Source organism: Gymnogyps californianus, chromosome 7 (genome assembly GCF_018139145.2).
Source record: "Gymnogyps californianus isolate 813 chromosome 7, ASM1813914v2, whole genome shotgun sequence".
NCBI classification, from domain to species: Eukaryota; Metazoa; Chordata; class Aves; order Accipitriformes; family Cathartidae; genus Gymnogyps; species Gymnogyps californianus.
This window is the reverse complement of record NC_059477.1, coordinates 26,344,467-26,356,798: the sequence shown is the minus strand read 5'-3', so window position 1 is coordinate 26,356,798 and position 12,332 is coordinate 26,344,467. Positions and strand designations below refer to the sequence as shown.

The 12,332-nt window shown below is 48.3% G+C and overlaps 1 protein-coding gene across 1 annotated transcript in view; it reads right to left on the bottom strand.

Moving 5' to 3' along the window:
• The window catches only part of CFAP65 (cilia and flagella associated protein 65), a 34,183-nt gene that overhangs the window by 19,560 nt on the left and 2,291 nt on the right, over positions 1–12,332 (bottom strand). Inside the window, exons 4-15 of the mRNA XM_050900093.1 lie at positions 11,682–11,848; positions 10,037–10,236; positions 9,206–9,351; positions 7,882–8,104; positions 7,274–7,539; positions 5,830–6,030; positions 5,030–5,392; positions 3,873–4,010; positions 2,715–2,960; positions 2,062–2,286; positions 1,251–1,403; positions 157–322 (exon numbers count right to left, since the gene is read on the bottom strand). Of these exons, the coding sequence (XP_050756050.1) occupies positions 157–322; positions 1,251–1,403; positions 2,062–2,286; positions 2,715–2,960; positions 3,873–4,010; positions 5,030–5,392; positions 5,830–6,030; positions 7,274–7,539; positions 7,882–8,104; positions 9,206–9,351; positions 10,037–10,236; positions 11,682–11,848 (2,494 nt within the window). The remainder of the gene's footprint in view (positions 1–156; positions 323–1,250; positions 1,404–2,061; positions 2,287–2,714; positions 2,961–3,872; positions 4,011–5,029; positions 5,393–5,829; positions 6,031–7,273; positions 7,540–7,881; positions 8,105–9,205; positions 9,352–10,036; positions 10,237–11,681; positions 11,849–12,332) is intronic.

Here is a 12,332-nt window from a genome sequence, read left to right as displayed (position 1 = left end):
AAATCCCTAAGCAAAGGAGCAGACACCTTAAGGCACTTAAGAGAATCAATGCAAGCTAGCCAGCAAGCAGCCCAACCTCCAAGTTCATGTTAGATTGATTTTGCAGAAAAGAGGGGAAAGCTAAGGCCCCATCCCGTGCTAATTCCGTGACAGTACCCAGCGGATCGCTGCGGACCTCCTCGGGGTCACAAGGCCCGGTGATCAGTTGTTCCACGCTGAGGATGTACTTCAGAGAACAGATCCCATCATTTAGCAGTACAATGCTGCAGCTTTGCAGGTCACCAACTAGAACATTTCCAAGGTCCAGGTGCTCCTTTTGTGCCTGGAATTTAAACCCCCCACAAGAAGGTGACCGTTACACATCAAGCATAGCGGTCCAGTGTAGCCACCACTTATCTCACCACATGCTCATCCCTTGGCACGCACAGTGCAGTGCAAAGGCCTCCCTGCTTTGCGTGTGACCTGTCGTGCCCTGGGAGATGTTGGAACAGGGCTGCAAGGGGCTCAGTCCCACCTCCAAAGGCTCTCTCCTACTGTTATTTGGGCTGCTGGTGGGGTAGGGTGCAGCACAGTCAGGGCAGTGAGGACACTAGGTGGCCAGCTGCACCTGGGACAAGTCTGCTGGTCCCCCCATGACTGCATTAAAAGTCCCCCTCTCTTTTGGCTAGTCACCCACTTGCTTGCAATTTATAGTGACTAAACACCTCTAAGACATTTCTACCCATCCGTCCAACATGATTGACACTGGGCAATGACTTACTAAGTATTATTTTATTTAGCTCTGGTTCCTTAGGAAACCTGCCTGAAAATGAAGGTGGCCACAGAGATCTGCAGCTAATAGGAGGAAAGCCAGGTGGATGTGTGCTGGCCACACCACTTTAACAGTCAGGTCCGCTACACTTAGAAATCAGACTGACAGCACAACAAATGGAGAAGACAGAATGAGAGGAGAGACCTGGGATTCCCAAGGAGCCAAATGGCTTGCTCAGTTCAGTCTGGAACAGAGGAGTTGAGAGTGACCCCAGAGGATTTGGGCAGGTCACATTTGAACTGACAGGACATTTACATCATGCTGTTGCTGTTAGGTTGCCAGAATCAGCTCTGTGATCTCCACTGAGAGTAACATCTGGGAATTTTGCTGTAAATCCTTATTGGTTGCCTCCAGTACAGATTTCTCAAAAAGGGGAAGCCCAAGACCCCTATCCCACCCTAGTACCCCTCCTACTACCCAATGGGCCCCAGTTCCTTACCCTGATGGTCCCCAGTGCCCCCTCTCCAACAATCCGTAAGGCATAACGGACACTTTTGGGAGACACGGGGTCTGGGCTTTTCCTCCTTACAAACACCATAGCACGCAGCAGATACTTGGTCTCCTTGTCAGGAGTAAAAGTCCACGCCTGAGCCTGAAATCACAAGAGGGAAGGAGAGCACTCACAGGAGCTCCAGACCAGAGCCAAGCCTATACACCACAATGGTTACATTCAATGCACAGCCCCTTCCTCCGTTACAGCTAATCTAGTCCACTACAGACAACTCTGGAGACACTCTCACTTCTGTCCTCCACCATCTCTGCCTGTGTCAAAGGTTCATATTGGGAATGCACATTCAGATATTCAAAGCCAGGCCATGGAGATATGCTAGTCCTCACTACTCTCAAAAAGCACGCAGGGAATACAGTAGAAGTTTAGAACCTGAATTTACAGGTGGGAGAACAGAAGAACATCATAAACCCTCTCGTGTTCCCATTTGTCCTCCATCTATTAAGATCTCCTGGTGCACGACAAAGTTGCTGCTGTGTTAATGCCCAGTCCCATCCAGGGTATCATTATCTAGTGCCTGTTTAAGACCCATTTGGTCCTGTAGTCAAGGAGGATGTCATCATGTTTGGGCAAATCCACATTGTGGGAACCAGCATGACTGCAGATGCTGGCTAGCAACCCAAGCTAAGACACTGACTGGTATTCTCCAACTTTGGCATTAATGGCCAAATGATTGGCACCCCTCATATTTCTGCCACAGCTGTAGAGAGCAAAATACAACTTTGGTAGAAGTTGAACTTACCATGGCTTCATAGGGCTGGAGGATCCCTGCAGCGGGGCTGACCGACAGGATCTTGCTGTCAGACTCATGGATCTTCCATGTGAAAACCATGGGTAGCCTTGTGCAGTTTTTTATGGTATACATTCGTGTAGAGGAGGTCCCTATATAGGCAGGCTTGAAATACAGATTTCCATCACCTTCTAAGAGCAGGAGAAGGGACTCCCCACAACTCTGGAGAGCAATCTCCTGTGGAATTAAGGGAAAAGTAACAGATATTAGCTAGAAGTCTCAGCTACTTCTGGAGGGACCTTGCAAAGATGTTGCTCCTTCCAAGAGAGAACCAAGAACAAACTGGATCTGAAGGAGGAGGGGAAGGATTTCAGGTTGTGCTGTCAAGGAGGGTCCTGAGCATAGTATAGTGCATTCTAGGAGATGGAAACCCAAGGGAAAAAGGGGTACAGGATGTCTGGTACCACAAGCACCTTCTATCTGCAGTGTTGACCCCGCCTTAAATGTTGAAAATATTCTTTCATTCCTACTTCCAAAGGGAAAAACCCAAACTAACCATTAGGAGATATAACAGGGGTCACACCACAAGTCACTGTGAAAAGGGAAGACTACAAGGGAAAAAAAAAAAAAACTTTGCTCACCATCTTCTACTTCCCTCTCCCTACCTTGGTGTATCCAGGACAAGAGTTCAGCTGCAAAGGCAGGACATGCTGCTGCGAGGCTGTGTTAACTGGGTGAGTGGAGAGAAAGAAAATCTGGTGGTCTCCTGGAATGATGTGTCCTGAGCAGGGCTTGACGAGAACAGAAGGACAGGCAGCTTGGTTCACACTGAAGGTTATCAAAGAGGTGCCTGTGTTCAAGAGCAGCATACTGCAGTAGGTATCAGTGTTAGGAGCCACAGGAGGAAAAGTCTGGTGGAGACAAGCAAGAAGGGCTGTTTGCACTGGATTTACAAAACCAGCTTAAAGAAAAAGCTTTCACTACATTGAATTCCAGGTTCAAACAAGCACTATCCTGAGTCTATGGAGAACTTTGTAACAGCTTCTCTTCAAGGAAAGAAAGGAAATCACCTAAGGGTATACAAATTATGGTCTTTTCCCTTCCCACAGTGGCCCTCATCTTTCATAGGCTCATGGAACCAATGAAGCTACTTGCCATTATGCAGTGCTTTCTGTTCATCCAATAAGTGAACTGCTTGCTGGGGCCTGCAGTCTCTGCATGGGTAGTGACCTCCTGGATTAAGAATTTCAGCAAGCTGGAATTTGTTCCAGCTCATGCATATCAGATACAGGCTATGTGTCCTGAACTAGCTGAGGAGACTTTCTAAGAAGTTCTCAAGACTATTCTTACTTCCTAGGGTCAGATCTCACTTTACCTCATAGGAACAATACTTTCTTGTGCTACAGAAACAGCAGGGACAGTCAGGGAAAATTCCACTCTACCTTGCAACCACTTCTCTTCCAGAAGTGTGGATTCTGTGTGCTGCCCTCTATTTGCCTAAGTGCATGCAGAGTGTCTGAGGCTCCTAGGAGGGGACTAAGCACCCTTGTCAGTGCCTATGTCCACTTAAACAGAAAGGAAGGAGATCCCAACAGCTTTTCTCTCAGAACTAATGAGATGCTCAGTGCAACCTGACACACTGGAGGCTGGGAAGCTAATGCAGGAGAAAGAGCATCCTACCTCTGTACCGAAGCAGGAGTCTCCACACCATGAGAAACCACCTAAGCCACATCTCAGGATGGTGCAATGGGAGACAAGGTAAAGACTTCAGAGGTAAACACTGAGCATCTCTGCAAAGGTCCAAATGTCAACGAGTTACACACCTTGGGGACATCCAGGATGTACTGTGGGATGAAGTGCTCCCGTTCTGCTTCATATGTGTGTGCTCTCAGCCTGACAGTCAGGCACCAGGACGGACAGATGGAGGCATCCTCCTCAATGTTGCTATAGTGTCTCAGCACCTGCAGGCATACAAGCGACAGAACAGAGTGCATGCAGGAAGCGAGTGTGGCAAGGTGCCTTCAAATGCACGTGTCATCACAAGCAGCAGTTTGTTTCAATGGCATCCCTGGGGCTGAGGAATTGACTTTTTCAGGGAAGAAGGACTGACCAGTGCCGGATGAGGAATATGAGTGCTGCTTTCCCAAGCAGCATTTCAGACCCAAAAGACCACTGAGTGACTTTCAAGCAGGAGGACCTATCCAAGCAATTCTGTGATACTACAAGAGTTGCCTTAGGGAAGGAGGGTCTACAGACACTCTAGTACAGTTTGAGATACTTGCAGGTTCTAAAGTTAGCATTTAACAGTGAGTCACTGAAAATAATAATCTATCCTTTATCTGAGCCTAAGAAACTCCTGACTCTAAGGTTACTCCCAGATATCCTCCACACTGGCTTAGAAGGGGAAAAAAAAAAATGCAAGAAGAGTAATCAACAACGTAATGAAAATCTCTCTCACCTACCAGGAAGTTTCTGGGTGCTAAAACTCCTGCAATTGCAGCCTTGTGTGATGTGAATTCCACATCACATGGGAGGAGAGGCTGCAGTGACGTACAGTGCCCTCAGCAGCTTTACTTGTGGAGGGCCAGACACAAAAACCAAGTTACTGCCCATCACCCAGGCCACAACAGCCATCCTTGTGCAGGCTCCCATCTACACTAATAGCGCAGCAATTCACAGTAGTTCCTCCTTCAGTGAGGTGTACATTACTTCACATTCACTGGGAGTAAGAGCAAGTGTAACTGTCCATATGCATGAGCTGTGGCTTGCTTTGCTGATCTATCTTTGCTGGGACACAGGTGAAGGAGAAATTTTAATCCACCAGTGTATCAAAACAGTGGTCAAAGGAGTTAGTAAAGATGCCAGTTTGCCAAACTCAAAATAAAAGGTTCCATTTGAATTTTAACTCCCCCAAAAGCCTTTAGCCTGCAGTCTCTCACCAGGCCCTCTCTGGAAACTGATCCTAGTAATTCCTACTAACCTTGTAGAAGGCAAAACCTTCCAGCTCCGCTGCATAGAGGCTGTTCAGCTGAGTGGGCTGGAAAAGGACACGGAAAGCTGAAGACTTCAAAGGTGGGATGTCGCAGATTTCAGGGCTCACTTGGAAGGCACTGCCATGGCTCAGAGTCCAGGCAACAGTGATCTTTCCTTTGGTGTGGTTGGTCACACAGAGAGGAAGCGGTTCTACCTTGTGGAGCGGCATGCAGCAACCAAAATCATACTCCCTGGGGCTGACACTAACATGAGGGGGAAACAAGGCCAGGTCGCTGGTTACACCATCATAGAAATATTCAGATATGGAGTTGGCTTCAACGTACTCCTTGGGAGGCTTGTCCTGAGGGATCTATAGGATGGAAACATCTCAGTGTGAGCAGGGGAAGTGTGCCTGTGGGAGACACCAGGCACTACGGTCCCGATTGCCTTCACGAGCAAGAGTGTATGCAAGATGTACTTCAGTAACAGTTCCTGGGACAACTCAAAGTCTAGGTTTCAAGGAGGCTCCTGTTTGTAAGCCAGTCCTCAATCTGAAGCTACATGAAGGAAAAGAAGACCCCATGACTGAGTTAAAGCCAGAAAGTGGCTTAGTGGCTGAGCTTGGGTAAGACCCAATTGATGCAGATAGTGTTGGTGTGTGCTGGGAACATTAACAGCAGAGATACTAAAGAAATCAGTCTAGCACCTGCAAGTCCTTCTAGATCTGTCTGGCCTGCGCAACAGAAGCCCAACATCTGCAGAGAACAGCACGGGAGTATCTTAGATTCCAGGGAGGGCAGCTCATACCTTGGGGGGCAGCATGAGGGCTCCCTTTTCATCCATCTGCAACTTCCCATCCTTCAGCATCACACTCAGGATATCAGGGGGGTAGAAAGTCAGTCCCCTCACCATGTTGGTTCGGTACCAGGAGAGGTGTCTTGCCTGAAGAATGGCTGGCTTAGCTATGTCTGAATGGCAGGTACCAAAAAAGTCCACATAGATGGGTTCCTGGGAAAACACCAGAAAGGATTATAAGAAATAAACTGCCCTTCTGTGATTGCTTTGAGAGTTACACCATCCTAGTATCTCACTTCCAAAACTATGCCTGGGAAAAGGCTTAGCATCTGCAATGCTAGACTGCCATTTACTTTATGTCCTTATGGGACCCAAGAACTTTCTTGAAACTGGAGTGAAAGTTGAAGGCACTCAGTGCACAGCTGTGCAGCTAAATTTCACTCAGAGACCGAAATGGACAGGAGCCACTGAGGATGCACCTCACCCTACCCATAGGCATTACTGACTGTCTGTCCACACCAGCCCTCTACTGCTGATAGGAACCTGCACCATGGGGATCCTGCTCAACAAGAGCCTGGGTCCTGCACTTGGGTCACAACAACCCCATGCAACACTACAGGCTTGGGGAAGAGTGGCTGGAAAGCTGTGCAGCAGAAAAGGACCTGGGGATGTTGGTCAACAGCAGGCTGAATACGAGCCAGCAGTGTGCCCAGGTGGCCAAGATGACCAACAGCATCCTGGCTTGTATCAGAAATAGTGTGGCCAGCAGGACTAGGGAAATGATCGTCCCCCTGTACTCAGCACTGGTGAGGCCGCACCTCGAATACTGTGTTCAGTTTTGGGCCCCCCACTACAAGAAAGACATTGAGGTGCTGGAGCGCGTCCAAAGAAGAGCAACAAAGCTGGTGAAGGGTCTAGAGTCTTATGACAAGCGGCTGAGGGAACTGGGGTTGTATAGCCTCGAGAAAAGGAGGCTCAGGGGAGACCTTATTGCTCTCTACAACTACCTGAAAGGAGGTTGTAGCGAGGTGGGTGTTGGTCTCTTCTCCCAGGTAACGAGCGGTATAGGACAAGAGGAAATGGCCTCAAGTTGTGCCAGGGGAGGTTTAGATTGCATATTAGGAAAAATTTCTTCACCAAAAGGGTTGCCAAGCGTTGGAACAGACTGCCCAGGGAAGTGGTGGAGTCACTGTCCCTGGAGGTATTTAAAAGATGTGCAGATGTGTCGCTTAGGGACATGGTTTAGTGGTGGACTTGGCAGTGCTGGGTTAACGGTCGAACTCGATGATCTTAAAGGTCCTTCCCAACCTAAATGATTCTATGACAGGTACCAATGGAAACGCAGTGGGAAGAGATTTCTGGGGGCTACTAAGTGAGAGAGGCCAGCCCTGGTGGGTTACACTGGAAGATCCCTCCAAGCTATCACAGCAATGAAACCATCCTTTGCCTCTCATACCTGATGGTGGACAAGGCACACCACTCTGCGGTGATAGCTGATGGGGTGAGTAGGTCGAAAGGTCACCTTCAGCGCTAGTGTTGTTGTGCCCTCCAAGACTCCACAGGGGCGATCCAAGGAGAAGACGCTCCCTCTGCCATCAATATCAAACTGGTAATAGGCTGGGACATCTGAGATGTTGCTGATTTTCAGCGTCTGCATCAAACTTTCCCCAAGATTGATCCAGTCGAAGTCCACAGAATATTGGTGCAGGGACACCAGAGGACCTAGCACAACAACATGCAAGACAGATCCTGGACCTGTCATAGCTGTTTCTGTCAACATGTCACAAGCCACTGCTGCACTTAACTGATCTTACCAAACCATAATCATCTCATCAGCAAACCCACAAGTCCTAGCAAACAGCTGCACATTCACTTCCAACAGTCTCACATCTGCCTCAAGCAAGTATAAACGCCAAATGGTGCACCAGGGACAGCCTGGATCCCAGCAGAAGGTAAGTCTATGACTGAGGGCATTGACAGTTCCTAGTCCTTCCCCAAGCACTAGCCCTTCCCCTGCAGTCCTAAGAAGACCGGGAGAAACAGGGAAGGCTTTCACTCTGGTACCTTTACATGAGCCAACCACCTTCAAGACAGTCTGCAGGAGGCATCCAGCAGATATGATAGTGAAATAGTCAGTACTGTGCTCTCCTACTGTCTGAGGCTGAAATCGTATGCACAAGACCAGCTTCCCGTTGGCAGGGACAACACCATGGGACACATCACAGGAGAAAACATGATCTCGAAGCAGAGGATCTTTTGTTCTTTCTATCCTACATGGTGCATCAACCTGCAAGCAGAAAAGAAATAGGTTAACAAAGGAGCCAATAGGAGCTGGGATGACTCTGAATGCAGGACACTAACCAGCGAAGAACTGCAGTTTTCAGCAGAGCTGAACACCTCCAAGAACACCAAGGCTACTCCAGCTCAGCACAGAAATGCTGTGCAAACCTCTGCAACCCTGTCCTGCTGACGCACTGCCAGCAGCAAGCTCCCACAATACGCTCAGAAGTCGGTGGGCTGCACCAAAACATCCTGGTGATCTCTGGGGTTGGAGTGCCCCTCCTGGTAGGGGGGAGGATGGCTCAAGGTGTCCCCAAGGGCCAAAGTGGCCTAAGTGACTGCTGTGACCAGGGGGACAGGCAGGCAGATAACTTATTTCCCTGCATACACAGTTCCACCTTGTCTGGGGATCTTCTTTTCACAAAAAACAAGACTAGTGCTCTGATGCCTTCCTCAAGCCCCTTAAAAGAAGGTCCTGATCCTTGCCTGCAGATGCTGAGCACCATTGCAGTGTGAATAATAACAGTACAACAAATGAGTATGTCTTTGCCACTCCCAAGTTGCAGAGCCTGTGGAGGAGTCAGCACTGCTGTCATCCATGTCAGCAGTCTCTGAGTACATCCATCTTTTAACAGGCTGGGATGGGCTCAGCTGGCACAGAGAACAAGGTGCTCAAATGCAGCCCACTTGACTTTGAGAGCAATTCACAGGTTGCAGTCCACTGAGGACAGCAGAAGATCGATCAGCTGCCTAGGACACACGCACACCAATTTGAGACTGCCACACAGGACTGATGGGCTTATCCAGGGTGAGCAGGAGAGCTGCAGGATGTGAAGGACAACGGTGGCTGCCTGATCTGGACCAAGCACAGCGGGAAGCAGGCGGGAACTGCCATACCATGCTGCAAATGGATGACTTGCTAGCACCGTAGCTGGAAGGCAAGGGTGAATGGCCTGGTTGGTAGGGGAAGGCTCATCATCTCTGTTTTATTCACATTCCCACTTGGGTTATTTTCACACCATTAAGGGAGATACTCAAGACCGCATATACCAGTGAAATGTGCCAGCATGCCAACTTCTCACAAGAAGTAGTCTCCCTCTCCACGTACCACAGACATGTTGAAGATTTCTACACGCTTCTCCACAGTTGTCCCCACTGGCACTGATCCAAAGCACAGCACATCCTGAAACTTTCCAGGCTGTACACCTTCATACTCTTCCCCTGTCACACTCACCCGCAGGTAGGGGTATTTGGCTGTTAAAAGGAATAATATACTGAGTTAAGAAAGAGAGGTGGAATCTCCATCCTTGGATATTCAACGCTCAACTGGACAAGCCTCTGAACAACCTCAGGTAACTCTGAAGTTGGATCTACCTTCAAAGTTGGCCCTGCTTTCAATCAAATAAGCTCCCTTCCAGCCCTAATTTACTAAACTCAGAGTCACATCTTTTGTTTGTCAGTGGCCATACAAGGCACTTCAGGCAAGGACTTGCTAATGAAACCATTGCTTATTCTAGCTTGCATCCAGAAAGCTTTAGAAATTTCCTTCTGGCTCTCTGTCTAGCAGGGACAGACAGGAGAGACTGAGTGCAGACAAGACCAGGAGTTTCTGGAGGTTTTTGCATTGTGCCAATGAACTCCTCTCTTTTCTTCCCCTCTGTCACCTTAAGCAGGCTCCAGAAACGCTGGTTTGGCCAAAGTATGCCGCAGGGCACATTGGACCCTGCGTCTCTTCAGATCATGCTTCCATATTGACAAGAGTACATTAGAGAATATCACAGGACACTTTCAAACCACGGGCTTCGCTTGCTCATCAGTGGGTTGAGCCAACTGTGGCACAGCCTCAGAGCACAGCACCTCCGTGTATCCCTGTGGAATGCTATTCCACAGTTAGGGATGATACACACTTCTTTGAGTGTTAAATGCAAGGAAGACTCACCCAGGGCTTTTAGCTGGATAGTCCTCTTTTGTTTCTCTTCACCTCCATACCAGCATGTTGCTGCCACATCATACACCATAGCCACTGTGGGTTGGAAGACCACCTTGACCATGCACTCAGCACCTGGGTTCAGCATGCCACAGTCAGGAATCATGTAGAAAGGGCTTGGTGTCTCCCAGGCAAACACAGTAACAAGATCACTAGGAAATGGAGATATGTTTTAAGTAGATGAATGGATTCTTTGCTGCCTGTGCAGTCACGCATAGGATGGACCTTTCCCAATGGTTTGTTCAGTTAGGACGTGAAGCAACCAATGTTGAATGGCAGAATCTGTAATGCACCTGGCCAAATATGTGATGCTGGGAAGAAATTTATCTCTAGTCTCTGCAAACACTCTGTTCACACTTTAATGAATCTTAGCTATTACATCTAAGAACTTTATTAATGGCCATAAAATTTCTCAGCCTCATCCTGTCATAGCAAACAAATCAGCTCCAGAATGAAGTATTTGCTTTTCCTGTATCTAAATTTGCTGCTTCTTAATTCCAAATGAACATTTGTTCCTCTGTTATATGCCCAGGTGAGAAGAGAGGACTGAGCTGTTTTCCCAATACCTCATTCAACTCTCCAGAACTCCCTTTGCTTGTTTGATTTGTGCAACGAACATGACATACCATCAGCTTTTTATATTTTATTGATTCCAAGCTGTGTGTTACTTACCATCCATATCCTCTACCACCCTGGACCTCTCAGTCAGCACAAATGATTTCTCTAAGGGGAGAATGAATCACTTGAAATGGTCTCTGGCTGATACCTTGCTCTGCTGAAGGTACATGTGCCCTCTGTCCTTTCCACCCTCCCACCGCATCAGCTGACTGCTTTGGGGAGCACAGGCCATTTTCCAACTAGTAAAGATTATTCTCCTCTCACTGTAAATGGTTGGAAGTTCACCTCCTCCTTGCCTGGAAACTTCTTCACTGCACTCCTTTCTACAATACTGCCTGAATTACTGTCCTTCCCTCATTAAAATAAGACAGTCCTTGGTAACTAGGAGCATCTTTGCTCCTAAATGATGACTCCAAGCCACAGAATACTGCCACTGCTTTGGGCAGCTCCATGAACCTAAGAGCAGGCACTGGAGAGACTCTCCAACTTCTGTATTGCCTGCCTCCAAATCAAAGAGGTTGGCTCAAGCACAAGCAACTCCACTGCCATCCCTACAGCATTCCTGTGCCGAGGGAAGAGAGGTCAGGTAACAGAAAAACTAAAATGTTTCCAGCTCATAGCTCATCTCTCCCTGCTCACGCTGTGCAGGCTGCCTTTGATTAACTAGAAGCCCAGGCCTCTCCTGTCAATGTGGGATGTTCTCAGCGGGACACCACGCTGGTCCCCAAGTAGTTCCTGTGCGTGAATGGTTCTCAGCGTATGCTGGAAATGTACAGATGTGAGGTGGCAAGATGTGCCCACAGTGACATCTGACCTGTACTACCATTTCTACTGCCTTTTCTGCCATGACCTCAGAGGAGGCAGAGATCTGCTGCCTGTTAAGGCAGCCAGCAGATCTAATAACAACTGGAATGAGCTGCATTCATTGGAGAGTCCTGACAAAACAGAAAGAGGGTCTGCCCAGCCATGTCTCACTCACCCAACGTTGCGCACAGGGAATGTTGTCTCTGTGACATTGTGGACAGCACAGATAGGCAACTGGACAGCAGCTGGGAAGGACAGACAGGGGCGCGGAAGCGTAGCACGCAGGGTGACAGAGAACTCACCCTCAGCCTTCTTAAAGCAGATGCTGTCTTCGTACTCCCTCTGCACAGAAAAACAAGGGGAGACAGCAGTTAGATGGGCTCCATCTTGCAGGTACTGCAGCTCTACCCATGAACACCCATCTCCTTCACCTCTGCGAGAGTGTTGGGGTGACAGAGGCACCAGGGGAGGCCTCTGTGCAGGACAGAGAGCATATGAAGCACTCAGAAAAGGCAGGCAATGAGTAAGGTACTCAGGCATACTCCTCACTGTCAGGGAACACACAAACACCCTCAGACAGAGCAGCTGAAGACCACATTTTTTTCACCTGATTTGTTTCGATGCAGATGTATTTCTTTCAGTGTTTTCAAGATCCCAACTCAGCTAAACTGAAGCACGTACAACCTTTCTTTGAGCTCGACAAGCACAGAAATATTAGCCTTTGATTAAGTGCTTTGTCAGCTAGAGACCTAAGCAGATAACATACAACTTAAAGATGCAGCGTTGACAGCACTGTGTACAAATAGCCCCAGGACATCTGCTAACC